This window comes from Lathyrus oleraceus, chromosome 5, assembly GCF_024323335.1.
Source record: "Lathyrus oleraceus cultivar Zhongwan6 chromosome 5, CAAS_Psat_ZW6_1.0, whole genome shotgun sequence".
In the NCBI taxonomy this organism is placed as follows: Eukaryota; Viridiplantae; Streptophyta; class Magnoliopsida; order Fabales; family Fabaceae; genus Lathyrus; species Lathyrus oleraceus.
In genome coordinates, this window is record NC_066583.1 from 523,697,874 (window position 1) to 523,725,708 (window position 27,835).

Here is a 27,835-nt window from a genome sequence, read left to right on the forward strand (position 1 = left end):
CAAGTAAGACAAAGTGAAGCCCTAGGGTTAAGATACAATATATAAGATGGTCAAGCTTGTGATTCCATAAACAAATGCAATGGTCAGGCAGGATATGATTTGATGTATGCAAATGAGGTATGTTAAAAGAAAGAAAAGGAAAGGTAAATTTTAGGGTATGACAATATGCTTCATATTTCATAAGCAAATGTGGGTTACGGGGAGCAACATGACCGCTATGAATCATGATTCCATTCTTCTCAATTGTAAAATTGTTATCCCTTCTTCTATAAATCAGTTATCCATCTTGATCGACTATGGTGACATCTTGGAACTTCTTTGGATAATACTTAGACACTTTCCATTGTTCATGCACCGACATTTAGGGTTTGCCATTTCAAAAGGGTCATGCACTATGTGGTTCTTCCACTTCATCCGATTTAACATCATGCTTCACTTTAACTGTTTTAACATCCCACTCACAATGGTTTGAAGAAACATATCGGAGTGCAACATATCTATAATAACAATAACAGAAAAAACAACTTTAAAGTTCAAATTATCAGGAGAATACATATATACATCTTTGGACCATATCAAATTTCGTCCGGAGATACATATCTGAACTCAACATTCTTTTTTTCATCTCAAATATTCTATTAACTTAAAAAATAAGTAATAAAATGAATGGATTTTTATATTTATGGAAGCCCACAAAACTTATGCTAAAAAAAAGATTTTGGCTAGTGTCTAATTAACCTGTGATAGCCATTTGTTATCCTCCTAAGTTGAGAAAGATTATGGGTTAGTGAAACCAGACATGGACCAAAGGTTTTTGAATTCATCATCCAATTCACTTCGAGTTTTGTGTGTCATGCTAAAAAAATAGGATAGTTTGAATTTTTTAATTTTTTTTATAGAAGTATGGTATTTTTGGATTTAATTTTTAAAAATGGATTATTTATAGAGAAAAGGATCCAAATAAAAAGAATCCAAATAAATATAGTAGAACATTCGGAAATGGATATAACCGAGACAGATCTAAAGCTATTGTCCACTTTGCCACTATCATTTTCTCTCCCGTGATGGCAATCAGTTCCTCACCTTCATCGTCTTCTTCGTCTTCTTCCTCGATTGCTTCTTCCAATAACTCGAAGGCATGGATCATCCATGGCATCGTGATTGGAGTTTCAATTGCAGTTGTTGTCGGTGCTCACGCTTACCTCCGTCGATTCAACAAATTCCGTAGTCGGGTCGTAGGCATCATACCCGCTCGATTTGCTTCCTCTCGCTTCTCTGGAAAGCCTCTCATTCAAATTCTTGGCAAGCCTATGATCCAGGTAGCTTCCTCTCTCTATATACAAAATTCAGCTTTCTTCTTTCAAAATTTTCTTGTGATTTTAACTCTTTTTAACTAATGAAAGACGTATTCACTGACCAAACTTATTAACAAAAGATTCATTTGAAGTTGTTTTTGTAATTTGAAAAAATATTCGGTAACTAGAGTGGCAACACCCGATTTCTTGGCTATGTTTGGATACTGTATACAATCGGAGCAAAATGGAAAGGAGCGGGATGAAATGGAGTGGAATGGAATAAAGATGTCATTCCATTGTTTGGTGGGATGAGATGGAGTGGAATGGAATAAAGATGTCATTCCATTGTTTGGATACTTCACAATGGAATAAAGCAATTTTGTCATTCCTCCCAAATCGGAAGGTATAGAAAATGATGAAATGAGATGGAATGCATTCCATCATATTCGGTTCCATTCCATCTTATTTTACTCAATCCAAACGATTGAACATAACCTTATTCCATTCCATTATATTCCCTCAATCCAAACATAGATAAACGCATAAGAAATATAATTTGGCTTTGTAAGGTGAGACTCTCTTTTGCCATTGCATTTACGATTTGATTGAACAACTCTAATATGAATCCAATGTTTGCGACTTTTTCATTGAAACACCTCATGGATTAATTGAGATAATAGCATATTATTACTGCACCCATATGCGATCAGCTATACTACCACCTGGGAGTTAGAGAGATCTTTACATCATGGAAATTCCTATCCTAAACAATTTTGATCCCATGAATGATGGTCCATCGATATTTCAGCACTAAAAGTAGTACAGGATCCCAACTGTGTAGCAAACCAGACAATGAAATAACCTTTGTCATCTCTAATCACACCCGTACATGCAGCATGATTTGAGGCAGCAACATTGCAATTTTGAAGTCACTTCCTAGGATTTGATGGTTTCCAGCGAACCATCATCTCCCATGTACTAGTCACATTATGAATTTTCCATACGCAAAGATGCTCCCGCCAAGGTAGTCAAAATCGAGATACTATGCGGGATCGGAGAGGGGTCACAAAATCGTGAATCGTAACTCAGATAGTAAGATCCTACCGATTTTATAAACTGATATATATTGCATGTATATTTATATAAAAAACATAGTTTAGTTAAAATAATTCAAATAACATACAAATTTAAGAAAAAAAGTTTAAAAGGTGTACATAAGAAAGGGAAAGGCTCAAAGTATATGTCCTGAATGTGAATAATGTTGAAATATTAATATTTATTTTAATTAATATTTGAATTTTAGTCGATTAATAAGTTCGTAGTCAAAAGGAATAATTTAAGTTTTATTCTTTAGCGTAGAGGGCTGAAAATTAAGAGTTTCAGTTTTATGCAGTTTCATGTAAGGCTACTTATTCAGCCTCAATTTTCTGTTTCAATTATCGAGTAAAGTTTGTGTTAAGAGTCCCACGTCGAACAATATATGGTCTAAACATGTGTTTATAAGCGGGGGCAGTCCTCACTCTACCAACCGGTTTTGTAGGGTGGAGTTAGGTTAAATCACACATTCTTAACATGGCATCAGAGCCTGGTTTAAGATCCGGTGGGTCACCTACTATGGTTTCCACTATCGGGCCACCCACCATTTATTTCCATGCTCCAGATGTCCAGTCCTGGGTGTGAGGGTGTATGTTAAGAGTCCCACATCGGACAATAGAACATGTGTTTATAAGCGGGGGCAGTCCTCACTCTACCAACCGGTTTTGTAGGGTTAAGTTAGACATAATTACACATTCTTAACAGTTTGCAATATCAATAAAGTTTGAGTTCATTGTATTCTTACCCTGTTCAACAATTGGTATCAGAGCCTCATCAAAGAGGCCTGATCAAAGAAAGATAGAGAATTTAAAGAAATTCGTGAGAATGACAAATAGCAGTAGTAGCAGCAAATTTGTGCAACCAGCTATTCCCAAATTTGATGGCTTCTATGAGCATTGGGCAAAGCTGATGGAGAACTTCCTCAGATCTAAAGAGATGTGGAACTTGGTCAAGGATGGAGTGGTTGTTGGTTCACAAAACCGAGAGCCCACTGATGAGGAGACAAAAACATTTGCAGAACAAAAGCTAAAGGACAGAAAGGTAAATAATTATCTCTTATCAAGCCGTTGGTAGAGAAATTCTGGAGACAATACTAAATGATGACACCTCAAAGCAGATATGGGACTTGATGAAGTAAAAGTTCAAAGGTTCAACTAGAGTGAAGAGAGCTCAACTTCAAATTTTGAAGACTGAGTTCGAGGTACTGAAGATGACAGAGGGAGAATTTGTCAATGCATACTTTGGACGAGCTCTTTCTATAGCAAAGTGGATGAAAGCTTGCGGAGAGACTATGAAAGTAAACGATATTACGTCAAAAAATTTGTGGTCTCTTGTGACAAAATTCAACTACATTGTGTGCTCCATTGAGGAGTCTAATAATATAGAAACTCTAACAGTTGATAAACTCCAAAGCAACCTCCTTATCTATGAGCAAAGAATGAATGGTTCAAATAAGGAGGAGCAGGCATTGAAGGTGACACATGAGGAGCGTTACGAAAGAGGCAGAGACAGAGGCATAATGAGAGGCCGAGGAAGAGGTAGAGGCAGACCATTTACAAGTAGGGCTGATGTGGAATGCTACAAGTGTCATAATTTGGAACACTATCAGTAGAGTGTCCAACATGGGAGAAAAGAGAGAATTATGCTAAGTTTAACGAAGACAAAGAGATGTTGCTGATGGCACAAGCAGATTCTCATCAAAACAAGAAAGAGGGAGTATGGTTTCTTGATTCCGGATGTTCAAATCATATATCCGGAAACAAGGAATGGTTCGTACAGCTGGATGAAAGCTTCTGGAACTCAGTAAAGCTTGGAAATAACTCAAAGCTAGAAGTAATGGGAAAGGGAAACATCAGATCGGAGTTTGGAGGAAGCACTTAAACTGTAAGTGATGTATTTTTTATTCCTGAATTATGCAACAATTTACTAAGTATTGGGCAACTCCAAGATCGAGACATCACAATTGTAATTAAGCATGGAGTTTGCAAGCTATATCATCCTAATAGAGGCTGCATAATTGAAAGCATGATGACCACCAATAAAATGTTCCTTATGACAATGAACATTCTTATATCAACGTCTACATGATTCAAAGCAAATGTTGATAACCTTGGTGAAGTATGGCGTAAAAGGTTTGGTCATTTGAGCTATAAGAATTTGGCGTTGTTGCATAAGAAATTGGTTCGAGGGCTTCCAAAATTGAATGCTTCATCAAAAATCTGTACAAGCTGCATGGTCGGAAAACAACATCGAGAAGTTATTCCCAAGAAAAGCATCTGGAGAGCCAAAGAACAACTGCAACTTATTAACTCGGATATATGCGGTCCAATCTCTCCTGAATCACATGGAAACAAAAGGTACATACTGACATTCATTGATGATTTCAGTCGAAAACTTTGGGGTTACTTTCTAAATGAGAAAAGTGAAACCTTCACTATTTTCAAAGAATTTAAGACCATGCCAGAGAAGAAACTAGTTTGGCTTTGTGTTATTTAAGAACAAATAGAGGAGGAGAATTCAATTCAAATGAATTTTCAAACTTCTGTAAAGCTCAAGGAATCAAGCGACAATTGACAATAGCTTATACACCTCAATAAAACGGAGTCGCTGAGCGCAAGAATCGCACAATTATGAATATGGTACGCTGCATACTGGAAGAGAAGAGACTGCCCAAAATGTTTTGGCCAGAAACCGCAAAATGGGTCTGCCATGTGCTCAACAGAAGCCCTGCATTTGCTGTAAAAGACAAGACGCCAGAAGAGTGTTGGAGTGGTTTCAAGCCCAGCGTCGAACATTCTAAAGTGTTCAGATGTGTAGGAAACGTTCATGTACCAGAAGCTAGAAGATTCAAACTTGATGCTAGAAGTCAAAAGCAGGTATTCATTGGATACATCGAGAAATCAAAAGGATACAAAATGATAAATCCTTTAACTATGAAGGTAACAATCAATCGAGATGTAATATTTGAGGAAGATGGTTGTTGGAATTGGGGGAGGACAAATGCAAAATCAAAAAGTGATGTACTTGATTGGGGTGAAGCCTATGAGGAATCACTTGAGGAATTAGATGAAAATGAAGATGAAAATACCACTAGTGAATCAGAAGAAGAACACTTAGAAACTGAGGATTCCTCTTCAAATGAAGCGACAACTCCACCAACCTTAGCGAAGAAAACAAGAAAAACTCCAATCTACCTTCAAGACTATACAAGTGGAGGTGAATTATCAGAAGATGTGGCACAAATTTTTCTTATGTTTATGTCTACTGATCCAATTTATTATATGAAGAAGCAGTGAAAGAGAAAAATTGGAGAGATGCCATGAACATGAAAGTAGCAGCAATAAAAAAGAACTAAACCTGGGAGCTAGTTCAACCTCCCTCAAAAGCAAAAATAATTGGCGTAAAGTGGATCTAAAGAACAAAGCTGGATGAGAACGATGAAGTTAGGAAGTGCAAAGCTCGCTTGGTGGCCAAGGGTTATGCACAGGAGAAAGGTGTAGACTACGATGAAGTTTTTGCCCCGATTGCAAGATGGGATACCATCCGAATGGTGATAGCTCTAGCAGCAAGAAATGACTAGAAACTCTATCAATTGGATGTCAAAAGTGCATTTTTGCACGGAGAGCTGCATGAGAACGTATATGTATCACAACCGCAAGGATATGAAGTAAAAGGGGAGAAAAGCAAAGTTTATAAACTGAAGAGGGCACTTTATGGGTTGAAGCAGGCTCCAAGAGCATGGTTTAGCAGGATTGAAAGCTACTTCCTCAATGAAGATTTTAAAAGGAGTTGCTATGACTACACTATGTTCATCAAAGAAAAAGAGAAAATATTAATTATAAGTCTTTATGTTGATGATCTTATTTTTATTGGTAATGATTTGATCATGATGCAAGGATTCAAAAATTCTATGAAAAGAGAATTCGAGATGACCGATCTAGGCGAAATGAAATACTTCCTAGGAGTTGAAGTGCGTCAAAATGCGAGAGGAATACACATAAGCCAGAAGAAATATGCAGGAGAAGTTCTCGAGAGACTTGGCATGGGAAATTGTAATGGAGTAAAAAATCCCATAGTCCCTGGAAGTATTAAGCTATCAAGAGAAGAGGAAGGAAAACAAGTTGATGGAACTCTTTTCAAGCAGATGGTGGGGAGTTTGATGTATATGACAACAACCAGGCTTGACTTAATGTACTGTATATGTCTTATTAGTAGGTTCATGTCAAATCCAAAGGAAGTACACATGCTTGTAGCCAAAAGAATTTTAAGGTATATTAAGTCAACAATTGGTCTAGGCATCTTCTACTCGAAAGGGTGCAAGGACGAGTTAGTAGCTTACACGGACAACGATTATGACAATGATATAGATGACCGGAAAAGTACCTCAAACTATGTATTTATGTTAAGTGGTGGAGTTGTTGCATGGGCATCCAAGAAGCAGCCAGTAGTTACTCTTTCTACAACTGAGGCCGAATACGTAGCAACTGCATCCTGTGCTTGCCAGTGTATTTGGATGTAACTGTTAGACTATGGCACGAATCTAGAAGGGGGGGTTGAATAGATCCCAATTAAAAACTTGAGTCGGCGCTACCAATTTAAAATTGGTTTTAAAAATTTGTTTTAAGTGCGGAAGCGGCCGAGGAAAATTTTAGTCTAAAACGAACCGTTATTGGAAAACCGGATATGCGTTAAGCTAATGGAATAGAGATAAAGTGAAATACGAATCACTACACTATTTGCACAATCAATGATATATTTCACTTACTAGCAAGCCTAGTTCCAATGATCCAAAATACCAAATTAAACTAGATGCAAACTTAAGACAACTTTGGCTTATGCAAATTAACAAACACTTGGTGTGCATAAACACTCCAAGTGATATTTGAGTTGAGTAAGTAATTCAAATTGACCTAGTACAATATAATATTGTACTTTGTATTCAAACATCAGTTTTAATCTCTTACTCAACTTATATCAATGTTTGGTAAAATTGCTTAAACTAAAATCACTTAATTTTTAAGCTGAAAAACACTTATGCAGAAAATTAAAGAAGACAGAGATTTGATGAGGCAGTTCCCCCGCCGTCCTCGCTTCGGGGTACGTCTGCCCTCAATTCTAAACTTAGAATTAAGATGATTTAATTAGATATCACCTGTGAAATTTAACCGTTTATACAAGGATTGCAAAGCAAGTAAACAACAGAACTCCCAATGTGTTGAATGATGCTTCCTATCCTTGCTCCTTGATTCAAGATGAATCAAGACCTTCGATCGTTGTTGCTAGACCTCCGATTCCAGCCCCTTTGCTGAAGAACCTTCCGTTCTTCAAACCCTCGGCCCGACTGATCTCAAACACAACGAATCGAACCCGAATCCTTCACTTCAATATCACCGAATCCGCTACTAGACTGAAGAAGACTTCCTCTTCTCAATCACCTTCGCTCAGCTGAATATTGATGAAGCAATTCGTCCAAAAACCCCCAAACACAAACCGGTATTGGAGGACAAAATCCTAACGGCTTTATTCAAGAAAGAACCTGCCACAAGCTTCAACCCGAACCGGATTCTCCGATCACAGCTTCGAACCTTATCACTTTTAATCGATCACGAACCACATCAAAAATGATTGTGTGTAGTTGATGTGTTGTGAAATGTTGAAGATGAAGATGATGAATCTTGGACACCTTTTTCACTCTTTCTTGTTTCCTTGAACACTTGAATTCAAATTTGCAAATGTTAGTTGATAAAAGTGATTTTACTTCTATTTATAGTAACAGCTTACCAACCAAAAATAACAGCTTTTCAAACAGTGGAAAATACTCAGAAAACTGAGTTTACGCCCGAGCGGTCGACCATAGGTCGGCGTGCGCTGACCCGTGGGAAAATGAAAGTTTCTTGCGCCGACCCTATGGTCGACTCAAGTCTTCCATGCGCTGACCCGTGGCCAACTGCACTATGCCATGCGCCGACCTGTGGTCGACTCAAAGCCATCATGCGCTGACCAATCACCAACTGGTCTGTGTTATGCGCTGACCCGTGGCTCATGCGCTGACCCTTGCGGTCGACTCAAAGCTTCCATGCGCTGACCTATGGTCGACTCAAAGCATCATGCGCTGACCCGTGGTTCATGTGCTGACCTGTATGGTCGACTCAAAACCTGCACATCTGCACAATTTCATATTTTTGTGATTTTCATGCATTTTGTCATGATCACATTCTGTCCACATATGTTTTTAAGAATTATAACAGATTTAGATAATCATAGGAAAGGATACGATAGGTGATGTGTTGCATTTGTTTGTAGATGTGGAATCGACAATGCCGATTCATCTCTGATGGTCATTTGTTTTGTCATCATCGAAACTTGTGATTGTATGTTGTCTGAAAATTTGCCCTTACATACTCCCCCTTTTTGATGATGACAACCTGTGCAAAGCCAACAAGACAAACAATATGCAGTTATTACACATTATGCACACTCCCCATTTCTTTTGTAATCTAAGGCTATCTATCTGCAAAACCGACTGTTAATTGTGGTGAACATTTTGGCTTTGGCTGCTTGTACTCTTCTCCCCCTTTGACAACATCAAAAAGAGACAAGGTATGATTATTCAACGTAACACAAAATTCAACAGGAAATAACACTATCAGATAATAATATCACACCAAATATCATTACTGAACGATAATCATTAATTAAGAGAAGATAAACATTAAAATTAATGTTGCACAAACAAGCATTGCAGAGAATTCAGTCAAACAACAAACAAATTCAGATGCATATGCAGTTTTATGTCCTAATGACTTCGTCCTCGACGGAAACAACCATCCGTTATTTTGTCAGCAATACACAATGAGAATTTTAATGTAAATGCATGAGAAATTTGGAGTTTTTCACTGTTCTGCACATATGCTCACATGTTTGATGCATAATTAGAATGCCATACAACAATAAACATCCAAAGAGATACATCATGCACATATATACAATATTATTATGTAGTATAGCTATTTAACCATGAAACTTTCCAGAGAGAGAGAGAGAGAGAGAAGGGAACAGTATCACCTTGATGCCGAAGTAACTTGATGAACAATAAACTTGTGCTTGCAACAACATCAACTTGTTAGAAGTACAAGATTATAGTCTTAAATGGAATAAGGTAAAACAGCAGATTATAGTGCCCGTTCCGAAATATCAAGAATACTAAGTTCTCGACGGATATGAAAGAAAGGTTCAGTGGCTAGCGGCTTTGTGAAGATGTCCGCTAATTGATTTTCAGTATTAACATGTTCGAATACAATGTCACCTTTCTCTACATGATCCCGAAGAAAGTGGTGTCGAATTTCGATATGTTTGGTGCGAGAATGTAGCACAGGATTCTTGGTCAGGTTAATGGCACTTGTATTGTCACAAAAAATGGGAATACGTTCAAGTTTGAGGTTAAAATCCAATAGTTGTTGCTTAATCCATAGGATTTGGGCACAACAACTACCGGCGGCAACGTATTCCGCTTCGGCGGTTGACAAAGCAACTGAAACCTGTTTCTTGCTATGCCAACTGACCAAAGAGTTTGAAAATAAGTGACAAGTGCCACTGGTGCTTTTCCTATCCGATTTGCAACCGGCAAAATCGGAATCGGAGAAGCCTACCAATGAACAATCATTACCTTTGGAATACCATAGTCCATACTTCGGAGTACCGGATAGGTATCGAAGTATTCGTTTAACGGCTTTTAAATGGGATTCCTTGGGACATGATTGATATCTTGCGCACATGCATACGCTAAACATAATATCGGAACGAGAAGCAGTAAGATAAAGGAGTGAACCAATCATACCTCTATACCGTTTTACATCTACTTCCTTACCGTCTTCATCTTTGTTCAAGTTTGTACAAGTAGGCATGGGGGTGTCTATGGCCTTAGCTTTTGCCATGTCAAATCTCTTGATAAGGTCCAAACAGTACTTTGTCTGGATCACGAAAGTTCCTTCTTTGAGCTGTTTAATTTGCAGACCGAGAAAGTATGTGAGCTCCCCCATCATACTCATCTCGAATTCGCCCTGCATAAGGTCTGAAAACTCTCTCACAAGATTCATGTTAGTAGACCCAAATATGATATCATCTACATAAATTTGCACTAATATCAAATGCTTTCCTTGGCGTTTAATGAAGAGGGTTGTGTCAACCTTTCCTCTTGAGTAACCTTGATCGAGTAAAAAATTTCTTAGTCGCTCATACCAAGCTCTAGGAGCTTGTTTGAGGCCATACAAAGCCCTTTTTAGTTTATAAACATGATCAGGATACTCATGAGATTCGAAACCCGGAGGTTGTGCGACGTAAACCTCTTCATTTATGTGACCGTTAAGGAATGCACTTTTAACATCCATTTGGAATAGTTTAAAGTCTTTTGCACAAGCGAAGGCAAGGAGAAGGCGTATAGCCTCGAGTCGGGCAACCGGCGCATAAGTTTCCTCATAGTCGATGCCTTCCTCTTGGTTATACCCTTGCGCGACTAAAATCGCCTTATTACGGGTTATTACCCCGTTTTCGTCCAGCTTGTTCCTAAACACCCATCGGGTGCCGATTACTCGATGATCTCGCGGAGGAGGGACAAGGTCCCAAATCTCATTTCTGGTGAACTGATTAAGTTCCTCCTGCATTGACAAAAACCAGTGTTCATCGAGTAGGGCTTCTTTAGGGATTTTAGGTTCCATCTGCGAAACGAAAGCGAAGTGATAACAGAAATTACTTAGCTTAGATCGAGTTGTTACTCCCTTTGAGATATCTTCGAGAATTTTGTCGATTGGATGGTCTTTGGAAGACTTCCAAGCTTGAGGGAGATCATTGTTTGAAGGCGGATGAGCTACCTCGGTTTTCTTATTGTGTACATCTTTGTCCTCCTCAATTTTGACTATGTCGGGTTGATCAATCCCCGGCTCGCCACCCTAGAGTATGTCTTCGGTAGATGTACCTGCACCATGAAAAACACTACCCTTTCCGACGTTTCTCGGATTGGATTCATCAAAAGTAACATGTACAAACTCTTCTACAGCAAGTAATCGTTTGTTGTATATTCTATATGCTTTGCTAGATTGAGAGTATCCGAGGAAGATACCTTCGTCGGCCTTGGAATCGAATTTTCCCAAGTTTTCCTTTCCATTGTTCAATACAAAACATTTGCAACCAAAAACATGTAAGTGAGCAACATTTGGCTTTCGCCCTTTTAAAAGTTCATACGGTGTTTTGTTTAGAATGGGGCGAATGAGCACCCTATTCAGAACATAACAAGCCGTACTAATAGCGTCGGCCCAAAAATATTTCGGTAAGCCACTTTCGTTGATCATTGTTCTTCCCAATTCTTCTAAAATTCGATTTTTACGCTCCACAACCCCATTTTGTTGAGGAGTACGTGGAGCGGAGAAGTTATGATCAATACCATGGTTACCGCAATATTCTTCAAATAAGTGATTTTCAAACTCACCCCCATGATCGCTTCTAATTGCAACAATGTTTGTATTTAGTTTATTTTGGGAAAGCTTAGCAAATCTTTCAAAGGCGGCGAACGTATCACTCTTGCTTACTAAGAAAATAGTCCAACAAAATCGAGAAAAGTCGTCCACTATTACGAAACCGTAATAGTTTCCTCCTAGACTTTTAATCCTAGATGGCCCAAATAAATCCATATGAAGAAGCTCGAGAGGTCTCGTTGTTGAAACGATGTTTTTGGATTTAAATGAGATCCTCGTTTGCTTCCCTTTTTGACAAGCATCACAAAGATGATCCTTGGTGAATTTTATTTTGGGGAGACCTAGGACTAGATCTTTTGAGACTACTTTATTTAGTAAATCGAAATTAACATGTGCTAAACGCCTATGCCATAACCATGAATCTTCACTCATTGTTACAAGGCATTTGTCACTTGTTAACGATACTTCATTTAAGTCAAGCATATAGACATTGTTCACACGCAGGCCATTAAACATACTCTTCTTATCATCATTATGTACAATTTTGCAACAATCTTTTGAAAATGATACATTGTATCCTTTGTCACATAATTGACTGATGCTAAGTAGATTGTGTTTAAGACCTTCGACAAGCAATACATCAGAAATAGTAGTGGAAGAAGGGTTACCTACACTACCTTTACCAAGTATTGCTCCACGGTTGTTGTCACCATAAGTTACATATCCCTTCTTCTTAGCCACAAAGTCAATGAAGAGAGATATGTCACCTGACATGTGCCTTGAGCATCCACTGTCGAGAACCCATCTTCTCTCGGTAGTCTCGATGCATTGTACCTGTGACAAGATAATTAACAAGAGAAGGTACCCAATTGCTTATTGGGTCCTGAGTGGTGAGGAACGAAATGGTTGCATTTGGGCAGCCATTGATAAGTGTCTTTAGGAACTAAAAATCTCCTAAACCTACATTTAGCAATGGAGTGGCCTTTCTTGCAACAATAAAGACAAGAGAACTTTTCATTTTGATTGCTTTTGCTATCTTCATCCTTTACAACGTATTTATATTTTTGATATGGATTAACCATACTTTTTCGAAAATTTGATTTATCGATAGCAAAGGTAATCTTGGGCTCAAGAGCCTTGTCAAGTTTGGCTTTTAGGTTTCTTACTTCACCTTGCCAAATGTAACAAGTATCACACCCAAAGTTCATCCTTATACTCCTAAGGTCCTCATAACTTGTTTTTGTGCTTTCCACTATAGAAGCTTTAAGTGCCTCAAGTTTCCTTTCGGATTCTTGAATTTTATGTTCCAAATGAGAAAAAAATTTCTTATTTGAGGCAAGCCTTTTAAAGGCCTCTTTCGCTTCATAGTGTAAAGTATCAAAAGCAGTTTGCAATTCATGATGGGACATACTAGAGGATTTTTCATATTTAGCATGTCGTACCTGTTTCTTCTTGTTCTTTTGATGAGCAGAGAGACATAGATTTGCATTTTCATCTTCATCACTAGAACTTTCATCATCGGAGAAGTCGCTATCGCTTTCCCAAGCTATGTATGCCCTCCTTGCCTTTGATGGTTTCCTGTGTGATTTGTATGATTCTTTTTCTTTTGTCTTCTTGTTCATCGGACAGTCCGGTTTGTAGTGACCCGGCTTTCCACATTTATAGCATGACCCTCTAGTTATTTTTCCTTTTGAGTCATCATTTTTAGAGTACCTAGATTGTTTCCGGAAGTTTACCAAGTTCTTCTCGGAATGTTGGATGTCGTTCTTTCTCACGTAACGGTTGTAGCGTTTGACGAACAACCCCATATCTTCACTCTTGTCCTTTTCTTCTTCGTCGCTCGATGAATAATCACTTTGCTCTTTTGCTTGAGACTTTGAGGAGGAAGTCTTTAGAGCTATTGATTTCTTTTCACTCACTTTTGTTTTGTCCTTCTTATCTTTCTTTTCGTGTTGTTCCAAGCTTAAGAGAACTTGTTCGTGCTCTTGTAGTTTACCAAACAATGTTGTCAAGTCCAATGTGGTAAGATCATTTGCCTCTTTGATGGCGGTCACTTTCGGCTGCCATTCCCTGTTAAGACATCTCAAGATCTTATTAGTAGCAATATCATTGGAAATAGGCCTACCAAGTGAATGTAATCGATTGATGAGATGAGTGAATCTCTTTTGCATGTCAGCAATGGTTTCCCCTTGCTCCATGAAAAAGAGATCAAACTCTTGTGTTAGTGTATTGATTCTAGCCAATTTAACATCATTCGTCCCCTCATGGGCAATTTGTAGTGAATCCCACATAGCCTTAGCAGTAGGACAATAGGATACACGATAGTATTCATCTACACCTAATGAGGAGATTAGGATATTTTTGGCTTTCCAATCATAATTGTATTTCTTTTCATCATCATCGGTCCATTATGCTTCGGGCTTAGGCACCAATTCGTTGTTCTCATTGGTCATGGTTATTTGAATTGGACCATTGAGAATAACATTCCATATTTTTCTATCTATGGAATTTATGTGCACCCGCATACAGTCTTTCCAATAACTATAATTTTCACCATTGAAAACGGGAGCTCTATTATAAGCCCCTTTAGGTTCGTTAGCCATTTTCTATCAAAGTTATATTTTGAAGCACGGAGTGAACCGGAGCTCCTGATACCACTTGTTAGACTATGGCACAGATCTAGAAGGGGGGGTTGAATAGATCCCAATTAAAAACTTGAGTCGGCGCTACCAATTTAAAATTGGTTTTAAAAATTTGTTTTAAGTGCGGAAGCGGCCGAGGAAAATTTTAGTCTAAAACGAACCGTTATTGGAAAACCGGATATGCGTTAAGCTAATGGAATAGAGATAAAGTGAAATACGAATCACTATACTATTTGCACAATCAATGATATGTTTCACTTACTAGCAAGCCTAGTTCCAATGATCCAAAATACCAAATTAAACTAGATGCAAACTTAAGACAACTTTGGCTTATGCAAATTAACAAACACTTGGTGTGCATAAACACTCCAAGTGATATTTGAGTTGAGTAAGTAATTCAAATTGACCTAGTACAATATACTATTGTACTTTGTATTCAAACAGCAGTTTTGATCTCTTACTCAACTTATATCAATGTTTGGTAAAATTTCTTAAACTAAAATCACTTAATTTTTAAGTTGAAAAACACTTATGCAGAAAATTAAAGAAGACAGAGATTTGATGAGACAGTTACCCCGCCGTCCTCGCTTCGGGGTACGTCTGCCCTCAATTCTAAACTTAGAATTAAGATGATTTAATTAGATATCACCTGTGAAATTTAACCGTTTATACAAGGATTGCAAAGCAAGTAAACAACAGAACTCCCAATGTGTTGAATGATGCTTCCTATCCTTGCTCCTTGATTCAAGATGAATCAAGACCTTCGATCGTTGTTGCTAGACCTCCGATTCCAGCCCCTTTGCTGAAGAATCTTCCGTTCTTCAAACCCTCGGCCCGACTGATCTCGAACACAACGAATCGAACCCGAATCCTTCACTTCAATATCACCGAATCCGCTACTAGACTGAAGAAGACTTCCTCTTCTCAATCACCTTCGCTCAGCTGAATATTGATGAAGCAATTCGTCCAAAAACCCCCAAACACAAACCGGTATTGGAGGACAAAACCCTAACGGCTTTATTCAAGAAAGAACCTGCCACAAGCTTCAACCCGAACCGGATTCTCCGATCACAGCTTCGAACCTTATCACTTTTAATCGATCACGAACCACATCAAAAATGATTGTGTGTAGTTGATGTGTTGTGAAATGTTGAAGATGAAGATGATGAATCTTGGACACCTTTTTCACTCTTTCTTGTTTCCTTGAACACTTGAATTCAAATTTGCAAATGTTAGTTGATAAAAGTGATTTTACTTCTATTTATAGTAACAGCTTACCAACCAAAAATAACAGCTTTTCAAACAGTGGAAAATACTCAGAAAACTGAGTTTACGCCTGAGCGGTCGACCATAGGTCGGCGTGCGCTGTCCCGTGGGAAAATGAAAGTTTCATGCGCCGACCCTATGGTCGACTCAAGTCTTTCATGCGCTGACCCGTGGCCAACTGCACTATGCCATGCGCCGACCTATGGTCGACTCAAAGCCATCATGCGCTGACCAGTCACCAACTGGTCTGTGTTATGCGTTGACCCGTGGCTCATGCGCTGACCCTTGCGGTCGACTCAAAGCTTCCATGCGCTGACCTGTGGTCGACTCAAAGCATCATGCGCTGACCCGTGGTTCATGTGCTGACCTGTATGGTCGACTCAAAACCTGCACATCTGCACAATTTCATATTTTTGTGATTTTCATGCATTTTGTCATGATCACATCTTGTCCACATATGTTTTTAAGAATTATAACAGATTTAGATAATCATAGGAAAGGATACGATAAGTGATGTGTTGCATTTGTTTGTAGACGTGGAATCGACAATGCCGATTCATCTATGATGGTCATTTGTCATCATCGAAACTTGTGTTTGTATGTTGTCTGACAATTTGCCCTTACAGTAACACATTCTAAAACAAATTAAAGGTTCTCAATCTGATTGTGTTACAATGTTTTGCGATGATTTTTCTACCATTAAGCTTGCCAAAAATCCAGTTTTTCATGGGAGAAGTAAACACATAGATGTGAGATTTCATTTTTTGAGAAATCTAACTAAGGATGGAGCTGTTAATATGGAGTTCTGTAGAACAAATGATCAGCTTGCAGATATCATGACCAAGCCATTGAAGTTGGATCAATTTGTGAAAGTTCGGAAACAACTGGGAGTACAAGCAGCAGAAGATTAAACTAAAATGCAGTATGCGTGCTTAGTTTAGGGGAGGAATTGTTGAAATATTAATATTTGTTTTAATTAATATTTGAATTTTAGTTAGTTAATAAATTCTTAGTCAAAAGGAGTAGTTTAAGTAAGTCCTATTCTTTAGTGTAGAGGGTTGAAAATTAGGAGTTTCAGTTTTAGGCAGTTTCATGTAAGGCTACTTATACAACCTCAATTTTCTGTTTTAATTATCGAGTAAAGTTTGCAATATCAATAAAGTTTGAGTTCATTGTATTCTTACCGTGTTCAACAAATAAAATTAAAAGGAGTGAAGCAGGTATATTTAAACTTTGAAAATTTTGAAGTACGTGAGAGGAATATGGAGTACAAAGTATCTGGTTGTATTAAATAGGTTAGGTGGTTCATAGAATTAATAAATTTAGTGGCTATATTGGGAAGTTTTGAAAAAAATAATGTGGGTTGGAATTTAAATGGAATTGAGTGTGAGAAATAAGTGATGCACATGTTACGGCAAAAAAAAATCTATTTCAAAAGTTTCAGAACTGAAACGGCAGGAACTAGGATCCTACCGCTCCAACCGTTTTTGCACTGCGATCCCACCGTCCCCACATAAATACGAGTTTTTTGCCTTCACAGGATCTCCAAGCCTATATCAAAGATCGCAAAATCGTTCGATCCTACAAGTGGATTACGATTTTGACTACCATGGCTCCCACTCAGAATAATGGACTCTACCATCTTATTACTCCCTTTCACAAAGATCTAGCATTTTTCTACTTTTAATATCCTTAACCTGTGTCCTTAGGATACACATTAGCTTGACGTTTAAGTACGTTTTAACATTTCAGTTTTGAAAGTACAAATTTACATCAAAACTGTTCTCTTATGTAATTTTCATATTTTTGAAACGTGAAATAATTTTCTTATTCTCAAGGTATATAAAAACATTTTTATCTATATAAGTGATTAAACGATCATTTTACCATTAATCTTTAATACGATTTTGCATTCGATTCTTAATAATATCGATAACAGATATAACAATATATGCATATATTGCAATAAAAATATAAAAAATCTCTCAAACTTTCTATGTATATATATATAGTACTGAAAATAATGTCAACATAGTGGGGGCTTGAGCACCCGCATAAGCTTAACACAATGAAAAAAGAATGAGGTCAAAAGAATAATTGAGCTGAAAATGGCAAGGGTGGAAAGTAGGGGTCATGACAAGGTTTTAGCCCATTTTTGCAACTTGGTCATTGACACAAATGAGGTCCTAAATGAATGAATTGATGTTTGACCCTTGAATAAAAGTTGTTGAGGATTCTAAAAGGTACATTTATCTCATTGAAGCTTGGAATTTGGATAAAAATTCAAGGAGTTATGAAGTTTAGACCAAATACATGACACACTTGCAAATTAGGTCAAACCATCTTGCACCCCTTGTGCAAACTTGATGTTTTCTTGAATTTTAAGCCATGATGATGATGGAATGAGCATCCCTTGCTGAAATCTTGATTAGGGCTTGAGTGATATAGAACATGGCTTGAAGATTGAGGGTTGTGGCATGGAAATCAACACATGAACCACCTTTGAATCCCCATGACCAAACTTGCATTTCCCTTGATCAAAGATCTTGACTTTGCCTTGCTTTGAAGCATGATTAATTACTTGAATATCAAGAACAAACAAGTACAATTTTTTCATGAAGTAAGGGTTAATCGACAAGTAAGACAAAGTGAAGCCCTAGGGTTAAGATACAATATATAAGTTGGTCATGCTTGTGATTCCATGACCAAATGCAATGGTCATGCATGATATGATTTGATGTATGCAAATGAGGTATGTTAAAAGAAAGAAAAGGAAAGGTAAATTTTAGGGTATGACAATATGCTTCATATTTCATAAGCAAATGTGGGTTATGGGGAGCAACATGACCGCCATGAATCATGATTCCATTCTTCTCAATTGTAAAATTGTTATCCCTTCTTCTATAAATCAGTTATCCATCTTGATCGACTATGGTGACATTTTGGAACTTCTTTGGATAATACTTAGAACACTTTCCATTATTCATGCACCGACATTTAGGGTTTGCCATTTCAAAAGGCCATGCACTATGTGATTCTCCACTTCATCCGATTTAACATCATGCTTCACTTTGTTTTAACATCCCACTCACAATAGTTTGGAGAAACATATCGGAGTGCAACATATCTATAATAACAATAACAGAAAAAATAACTTTAAAGTTCAAATTATCAGGATAATACATATATACATCTTTGGACCATATCAAATTTCGTCCAGAGATACATATCCGAACTCAACATTCTTTTTTTCATCTCAAATATTCGATTAACTTAAAAAATAAGTAATAAAATGAATGGATTTTTCTATTTATGGAAGCCCACAAAACTTATGCTAAAAAAAAGATTTTGGCTAGTGTCTAATTAACTTGTGATAGCCATTTGTTATCCTCCTAAGTTGAGAAAGATTATGGGTTAGTGAAACCAGACATGGATCAAAGGTTTTTGAATTCATCAACCAATTCACTTCGAGTTTTGTATGTCATGCTAAAAAAATAGGATAGTTTTAATTTTTTAATTTTTTTTATTGAAGTATGGTATTTTTGGATTTAATTTTTAAAAATGGATTATTTATAAAGAAAAGGATCAAATAAAAAGAATCCAAAAATAAATAGTAGGAGAACATTTGGAAATGGATATAACCGAGACAAGACAGATCTAAAGCTATTGTCCACTTTGCCACTGTCATTTTCTCTCCCGTGATGGCAATCAGTTCCTCACCTTCATCGTCTTCTTCGTCTTCTTCCTCGGTTGCTTCTTCCAATAACTCGAAGGCATGGATCATCCATGGCATCGTGATTGGAGTTTCAATTGCAGCTGCTGCCGGTGCTCACGCTTACCTCCGTCGATTCAACAAATTCCGTAGCCGGGTCGTAGGCATCATACCCGCTCGATTTGCTTCCTCTCGCTTCTCTGGAAAGCCTCTCGTTCAAATTCTTGGCAAGCCTATGATCCAGGTAGCTTCCTCTCTCTCTCTCTCTCTCTCTCTCTACAAAATTCTGCTTTCTTCTTTCAAAATTTTCTTGTGATTTTAACTCTTTTTAACTAATGAAAGACGTATTCACTGACCAAACTTATTAACAAAAGATTTATTTGAAGTTGTTTTTGTAATTTTAAAAAATATTCGGTAACTAGAGTGGCAACACCCGATTTCTTGGCTATGTTTGGATACCGTATACAATCGGAGCGGGATGAAATGGAGTGGAATGGAATAAAGATGTCATTCCATTGTTTGGTGGGATGAGATGGAGTGGAATGGAATAAAGATGTGGTTCCATTGTTTGGATACTTCACAATGGAAATTACGGCTTAAAGTAGTGAAGTTTTGGCATTCTGTCTTGGTCCACCGTCCACCATCGATAACACTAATTTCGTCACAATAGACTGGTTTAAGAAACCAAGCCGATTGAATGACATATGAAGGGAGAGCTTGAATAACTTACTTAGCTAGAGCAACTCTCCCCAAGAATTATAAAATCCAAGCCTTTTAGTTGCTAAGCCTTTGGTTTACATTATCAATAATCTACTTAAAAGTTTGCTTAGATACCTTTTGATGTAGCATAAGGTCCTTAAGATATTTTCCCAAATCACCCGACCACTTGACTCACATAGCATCACCCAACTGCTCTTTGGTGTGCCAACCTATATTCCTTGATGTTTATGAGTTGTTTTACAAAGAATGAGGTTTAAAAAGTTGATGTTTGATAATTATATGTTAAAGGTGAGTTTGAAAGAACTGATTTTGTTTGTATGGTAAAGTACAAAGGATTTTGTGGATCCTGTCCGTAATCAATTTTGCTCAAAGAAAATGAAAGGCATGGTCGTTGGTTGTTGGTTGGTAATGCTAGAAAGTATTGGTTATATCAAAATCAGTTTTGCTGCAGACAATTTTGTAATCAAACAATATATTAACATAGCAACATATTTTCATCAAATTCAATGCACTGAAATGAAATGATCGTTGGGGGCTTCAGGAACCTCAAACAAATGTACACTAAATACTTATTTGGCTTATAAATTTTTTAGTTTATTAGACATTAGAAATTGAAACGTTTAGTATGGCTTGTTGACATGTTATTCCTAGCACTTTTTCTTGTCAAAAGTTGTTGTCTCTAATGATCAAATGATGATGTGCTTTACCTACAATAAGCTGAATTTTACAGAGAACATGGGAAAGGGCAAAGCTGGCAGCTTCATTGGATCATGTTGGTAGGTCTATTTGCATGATCTTTCTCCAATCTGGCTAAACTAACTTTAATATATAACCTTGACTTGTAATATTCTCTGAACATGACATATGGTCACATAATTTTAATATGCAGAGTTTTGCGTCAAGAGTAAACCACAGTTTCGTATCTGTTTTCAAATGCTTCTGAGTGGCTTATTTGAACAGAGCAATAAAAATTATACACACTCCCATTTTAAATTATATATGGATGAGTAAACTATTTGTATTTCATTTCAGCTTATACAGTTAACATCTTTGTTCATGCATTTAAAATGTCTTGTTGAATTATTGAAGGCAAGAAATACCCAAATCTTCCAAGTTCTATCAGTTTCGCTTTACTCCCCCGATTGATGTATCATATTTAATAACAAAATATTCGTTTTTATAGTATAGTATTTTCTTAGTAAACATGTGAATATCTATCTGGCTTACTTCTATGAGGTCTAATTGGTAGTTTCCTCTGGTTCTAGTTGTGGCAACTGATGATGATAAGATTGCTGACTGCTGTCGGAATTTTGGTGCAGATGTCATAATGACATCAGAGTCTTGCCGAAATGGTAAGCATACTAGTAGCATATTTCAACTATTGAGTTCTTTTTCCTCGCATTGTTTCATACTTTGTTTTGCTTATTAGGTACTGAACGCTGCAGTGAAGCCCTACAGAAGCTCGGGAAAAAGTATGATATTGTTGTAAACATTCAAGGTGATGAACCACTTATTGAACCTGAAATAATAGATGGTGTTGTCAAAGCTTTGCAGGTACAATTTGAACAAAATGAATTATTCTTTTCATGCCAGAAAATGAAAGTTCTATGAATTAATTATTATTTACTTTAAGCTGTAATCAATATGTGCACTTTAACTCTTAAAATAAATGGTGAATCCACTTTTCCAAATTGCTAATCAAAGATGCATCAGGTTATATTGAGGATCATTACATCTAAGAATCATAACTTTATGTCCAAAAGGAAATATTTTATTCTTCCACTAATACTGCAATTTATCTTGCTCCTTACAGGCAGCGCCAGACGCAGTGTTCAGCACTGCAGTTACCTCTTTAAAGCCTGAAGATGCGCTTGATCCAAACAGGGTGAAATGTGTGGTTGATAATCATGGTTATGCCATCTATTTTTCACGAGGATTAATCCCATTCAATAAGTAAGCTAGAACTAATTGAAATTTCTGAATTTGAGTCTTAATTATTTCATCACTCACAAGACATCTTGTGAAAGTTTTGTTAATTTTTTTTTTGTATTGTATTCATTTTGTAAAGCTGGATAAATATCTGCATACTTGCTACAGGTCAGGGAAAGTCAATCAAGAGTTCCCTTATTTGCTTCATCTTGGGATTCAGGTATTAATGTTCAACTCCTTTAATTGGCCGACATAGCAACCGTTGCTCAAAATTAGTCTGTTTCTTCAAGTTCCTTGTGAGATAATATTTCTGTGTACTCATCTTCCAGAGTTATGATACAAAGTTTTTAAAGATATACCCAGATCTTCAACCTACTCCATATCAACTTGAGGAGGACTTGGAGCAGCTTAAAGTTCTTGAGAATGGCTATAAGATGAAGGTATTATCGATTTTCATTCCTCTTAAAATATTCAAGCTTTTACTTGATTATTTTCAAATTGACCTTATATGAAGTCCTATAATAATCTAATACGCTTCAAATCTTAGTATAAAGTCTGGTTACCAACTTGTCATTAGATGTGGTTTCTCTAAAAACTAACTGATGGCTAACCAATTCAAAATTCAGTCATATTTCTTATACTTTGTTAAATTTATGAAACTTGTGATTTATTGATAAAAATTCATTAAGTAGTCTTTATTGATTGCACTACAGTTGTACATAGCATAGCTGATAACTGAGTTTATTGTTGTAACCTTACCAGTTACCATTCATATCAATGTTGTGTACTTGTTTCTATTTTAACTTGTAAAGGTTACTAGAGTTAATTTTTGTTATTTGCTGTTGTAGGTTATAAAAGTTAACCATGAGGCCCATGGTGTTGACACTCCCGAAGATGTTGGAAAAATAGAAGCTCTTATGCACGAGAGAAACTTGTCTTAAAACATCAAGTTATAGCAGTGAAACTGTATGAAAATTAATTTTAGTTATTGTTTAAGGATGATTATATCGTGTTATGAGTACATATATATTTTTATATATATTTTATCATTTTTGCACAAACTAAAAATTTCAAATTACTATGTCATTTTTTAATTATTTTTTCTTTTATCTATCAAATAAAGTGTAAACATTGAGAATAAGTTGTTTCAATTTATATTTTTTAATGATTAATAGTTTTTTTTTTAATGTTTTTAAGGGACTAAATTGAGTCTTATTTCAATAATTGTTTTATGGGCTATAATAAGTTTTTTCTTTTTAATATATTAATTTGTTAAAAATGAATAAATTATAAATTATATAAATAAATTATAGTTAAAATATAATGAAATAGAGTTATTGATTATATTAATAGTGATTAAAAATGTAATAAATTTTGTATGAGAGTTGAAAATAGGGAGTTCCAGAACATGTTATTGGTTAAAGGTAGTGGTGACATGGCATGAAACCATTGGTGCAGCTGCTATAACACTAACATGAAAATTCAGCCGGACAAGAAACACTCTCACCTCATCCACACACAATAATATCCAACTCTCTTCACCTTCATCAAAACACTAGCCGCACTCCATGGCCACCGTCATCGAATCCATCGCCGTCGTCCCTCGCCCTTCTTCTGTCACCCGGAGTCCTCTCAAGTTCTCGCGTTACGTGGCCCTAACACTCAAGCCCAAGCCCAGGCCCATTTTCACTGCTACGCCTACTTTCAGAACCGCTACCCGCACTTCACGTGTAGTGTGCGAAGCCCAGGATACCGCTGTCGATGGTCAGTTATCATAATTGTTAACATACAATTTTAGAATAGTAATTTGAATTTAAGTAGTTTATAAAATGGTTTATATATATTGCAGTGGCTCCTATAACTGAAGCAAATTGGCAATCACTTGTGCTTGAATCTGATTCACCCGTTTTGGTTCAGTTTTGGGCTCCATGGTGTGGTCCATGCAGAATGATCCATCCTATACTTGATGAACTAGCAAAGCAGTATGCTGGGAAACTCAAGTGTTACAAACTCAATACCGATGAGAGTCCTTCAACTGCTACGCGCTACGGAATTCGAAGTATCCCAACTGTTATGATCTTTAAAGATGGTGACAAGAAAGACACTGTTGTTGGAGCTGTGCCCAAGTCGACTCTAACATCCACCATAGAAAAAATCTTATAAGCACTTAGTTTAGTCAATGTCTTAAATCTCCTCCAAGTAAGGAGCTATCTTTTTCCATATTTTGCTTACTTAATATACTACTCATTTATGCTTCTGTATAGTTTTCATCAGACGCAGCCTTACTTTTTTTAGATTAAACTAGTTAACTATGTGTTAATATAAGTATGTGTTTAATAAATTTGCTTTTTATGTTTTTATACTAAATTTGCTCCTCTCATAGTGTCTCTCCTTTTTATGTTTCTTGTTAATTGATCTTAGAAATAATTCATGATGAACGGGAAGAGATGTCAACTTCTTATACCATTGTGTACTAGTCTGTTTAAGGCCATAAAGAAATTGGCAATCACTTGTGCTTGAATCTGATTCACCCGTTTTGGTTCAGTTTTGGGCTCCATGGTGCGGTCCCTGCAGAATGATCCATCCTATATTTGACCGCAAATGGCTTACCAACAGCGCTTTCTCTCCTCCCACAATCACCAACTTACCATTCTTAACAAATTTGAGTTTCTGATGCAGAGTAGACGTGACAGCACCAGCCTCAATGAGGAGAGGTTAGATTCAGTTCTTTTTAATTGAATTAAATAGCAAAACAAACTGATTCCTTTAAGATTTTCCTGGCAGGTCATTCACTTGGAGTTCATTGGCTGAAGACTAATGCCAATAATGGCTTATTGCCTGACCTCTGTAGGTGATCCAGGAACAGACGAATCGTTTCGGACATGCGCCGCCCCATGTGCATAACCAGCCGCGTCTTCTGGGCATGCTGGAGAAACAAGCCTGTACAAGTAATGGCGAAGTCCCTCCCACGCCCAAGCATCATGTAGCTTTTATTGTCAAGATCCTCACAAAATTGGCTTCTGCAGGGAAACTAATAATTTTGTAATTGGAACTGAAACGTGGATGTTGGTTCGGTGTCGATGCTAAGTCGAGTTGTCTTTACTGCTAGTGTGCTTGGAATGGTATGAAGACAAGTCAGTACAACCACCAAATGTTAATTTCCATTAGGGGTGTTAGGTGAGTTAGAAATGTGGGTTTTGGTTGCGTATTTTGGCGGTTTTGTTATTCATTCTGTCATGGCAGGATCGCATGGTCGTTTAAAAGTTAACGATTATTATGTCGTCAATTGTTATTGTTTGTTTAGTGTGAGGATACTTGTGAGCTGATGTTGTGCAGGTATGATGAGGATAAAATCAATTATGTTATGAATATGTGTCGGTACTGTCGTATTGGATGGTGGCGATCGTTTGTTTTATCATGGTGGTTATGAATATATGCAGTTATGCGAATGTGTTGTAGCTAGGGAATGATTGACTAGATACTGCTACGTGATTGTTAGCTTAGGTGAACTTCTGTCATGATGATTAGTGAACGGTGATAGTGAATTGATTTCATGTTAATTCTAATTGTGCTGTTAGAACGAACTATTGGAAAGAATCGCTAATTCTTTGTTCGACTGGTTTGGAAGGTGTCAGCATGTGATATATGACACAAATTCTATTGTGAAAGCAAAGCCATTAGTATGCACTTGGCATGTTGCAGGCTGTTATAAATTGCTGCCATTATCATTCTGTCGTGAAATTTACAATGGATTGGTTTCATTATGTAGGTCGCGGTTCCCGAGTATTATAAGGCAATTTCTTCAAAGCAAAGCCAGGTTTGGCTTGGCGCGTTGCTAACTCCATACCAGCTGCTGTCGGATTCATACCATGGTTTGCAAAGTGACATGATTGTGACCAAATTGCATTGCAACTTGTATTATTTGAAATGGATTTTAACAACTATGTAACACTTTTCTCTAAAAACAGCAGGATCTTTGTGATTAATAATAGCATTTCACTTGTTTTTTTATAATCAATTTTCCATGTTCATTCTATGTTAGCTATGCATGCAAGGGAAATGAAACATGAATCTACATGTGACCAATGACAATGGTAATGGATGAACAAATGAAACAGATGTATAAATGATGCGGTAGAATTAGGACGTTCGAAGGTTATTCTTGGTCCAATGAATACTTCCACTAGGCATCGTATATACGAACAATCAAACATGAACCAACACTCTAATTCAAAACACATGACCTATATAAAATGAAAAGATCATGATGGACGTGGTTGAAGATTGCAATGGAGATCTTGAATGATTGGTTTTGCATTGTACTTTTGAGCTTTGTATTGGACCAAATGATTGTCGATATAGTGGATGTTAGGACATTTGTGTGTCGACTTGTGAAAAGGAAATTGAATGGTTTATGAAGCTTGGTGTACTTATGTCTTGAATATTGGATTATGTAGAGATACTTTTGTTAGTCGTGTCTATGCCAAATTCGAAATGGTTAACACATATGAATGGTTTAGAATGGAATGAATACAATGAAGTGTGGCTAGAATTTGTTCACGGTTTCTATTTGAAATGGAAGTAAAGATGTAATCTGAAAGTTAGGATTGGCTTGTGGATGAAGTGAGTGCTTTTATGGCATGACATCTGCAAAATAGTAGTGTTGAAATTGATGATTAAAGGCTTGAAATGGAATGACTTTAACTTGAGTTTGGAGATGAATATCGGGTATTAAATGAAAAATGACCACTGTTTGGAATGAATCAAATCCTTTGAAACAGACATGGGTTGAAGGTGAATAGTTTAGGAATAACTAATGGAAAGTGGTTAACTTTTGATCAGATAGTTGACCAAAAAAGTCGACAATTAATCAAAGTCAACTAGGGGTTTCTTGGCTTAAGGAGTGCCATAATGAAGCCTTTTGATTCCATAAGCCAAGAATACACGCACATACCCTAGCTTTGATGAATAGTCGGGCCATCCTTTTGAAGTTTGATACACGCACATACCCTAGCTTTATAAGCCAGCGAATCTGTAACGATTAATGAATGAATGATGTACATGAATGAAGCGTAAGTGTGTGCATATGATTCTTAAGTTAAGAGGTTGGATGGAATAATGGAAAAGTGGCAGGCAAATTTTGGGGTCCAACACTTCTTCTCAAAATTTTGATGCTGATTGTTGTTGTAATTGTGATTGTTGTGGGTATGTTGTTGTTGCTGTTGCTGATGTTGTTGAACTGGTACTGATTGAATAACATAATTGCTGGCAAATACTGGAATGACAGAGGATACTTGATGATGATGGTGAGATATGGAATTCTTCCTCACATGAGGCCTCATTTGCCTCCCCACAGATACTGAATTAGTCTCCCCTTCCTTCTTCTTTGAGAAACTACCTTCATACTTCTTGCTCGCAGACACCTCTTCTTTAGACAAACGGTCCTCTCAGACACCTTCTTCTAAATGCATCCCCATGTTCACCATTTCAGTGGCGTCATTGGGAGTACTGGAAATCATAAGTTCATAATAAAATGAACTTAGAGTTTTGAGGAAGATCTTAGTCATCTCTTTTTCCTTCAATGGTGGGGTAATTTGAACAGTAAGCTCCTTCCACCTCTGTGCGTACTCCTTAAACGTCTCCTTATCCTTCTGAGACATTGCTTGTAACTGATCACGATCGGAAGACATATCAGTTGTACTTGTATTG

At 37.0% G+C, this 27,835-nt stretch overlaps 2 protein-coding genes across 13 annotated transcripts; both read left to right on the forward strand.

Moving 5' to 3' along the window:
* Positions 1–1,053: 1,053 nt before the first annotated feature.
* Positions 1,054–23,194, forward strand: LOC127086020 (3-deoxy-manno-octulosonate cytidylyltransferase, mitochondrial). 4 transcript variants are annotated; one of them, XM_051026693.1, is made up of 8 exons: positions 1,054–1,319; positions 20,928–20,973; positions 21,463–21,549; positions 21,627–21,751; positions 22,011–22,150; positions 22,295–22,346; positions 22,456–22,566; positions 22,975–23,194. In XM_051026693.1, exons 1-8 carry the CDS (start codon positions 1,065–1,067, stop codon positions 23,065–23,067), a joined length of 909 nt encoding a protein of 302 aa, XP_050882650.1. In that variant the 5' UTR covers positions 1,054–1,064; the 3' UTR covers positions 23,068–23,194. The 4 variants fall into 4 exon arrangements, with proteins under 4 accessions (XP_050882650.1, XP_050882652.1, XP_050882651.1 ...); XM_051026695.1 differs by having other exon boundaries at positions 21,517–21,549; XM_051026694.1 differs by lacking the exon at positions 1,054–1,319 and adding an exon at positions 19,379–19,721 and having other exon boundaries at positions 21,517–21,549.
* A 300-nt stretch (positions 23,195–23,494) lies between these two features.
* On the forward strand, positions 23,495–26,140 carry LOC127086021 (thioredoxin M-type, chloroplastic-like). Of its 9 annotated transcripts, none has more exons than XR_007789373.1 (5): positions 23,524–23,890; positions 23,976–24,325; positions 24,672–24,840; positions 24,911–25,074; positions 25,153–25,588. XR_007789373.1 is itself a non-coding variant. In XM_051026699.1 (3 exons), the coding sequence occupies exons 1-2, from the start codon at positions 23,888–23,890 to the stop codon at positions 24,287–24,289; spliced, it is 249 nt and encodes an 82-aa protein (XP_050882656.1). In that variant the 5' UTR covers positions 23,495–23,887; the 3' UTR covers positions 24,290–24,325; positions 24,672–25,730. The 9 variants fall into 9 exon arrangements, 3 of the variants coding, with proteins under 3 accessions (XP_050882656.1, XP_050882654.1, XP_050882653.1); XR_007789375.1 differs by having other exon boundaries at positions 24,978–25,074; XR_007789371.1 differs by adding an exon at positions 25,896–26,140 and having other exon boundaries at positions 24,672–25,303.
* Positions 26,141–27,835: the final 1,695 nt, after the last annotated feature.

Coding starts and splice junctions, on each gene's coding strand:
- LOC127086021 (XM_051026697.1), top strand. CDS start 23,695: ATGGCCACCGTCATCGAATCCATCGCCGTCGTCCCTCGCCCTTCTTCT. Junction 23,891..23,975: donor CCAGGATACCGCTGTCGATG/GTCAGTTATCAT, acceptor TATATATTGCAG/TGGCTCCTATAACTGAAGCA.
- LOC127086020 (XM_051026693.1), top strand. CDS start 1,065: ATGGCAATCAGTTCCTCACCTTCATCGTCTTCTTCGTCTTCTTCCTCG. Junction 20,974..21,462: donor AGCTTCATTGGATCATGTTG/GTAGGTCTATTT, acceptor CTCTGGTTCTAG/TTGTGGCAACTGATGATGAT. Junction 22,567..22,974: donor AGAATGGCTATAAGATGAAG/GTATTATCGATT, acceptor TTGCTGTTGTAG/GTTATAAAAGTTAACCATGA.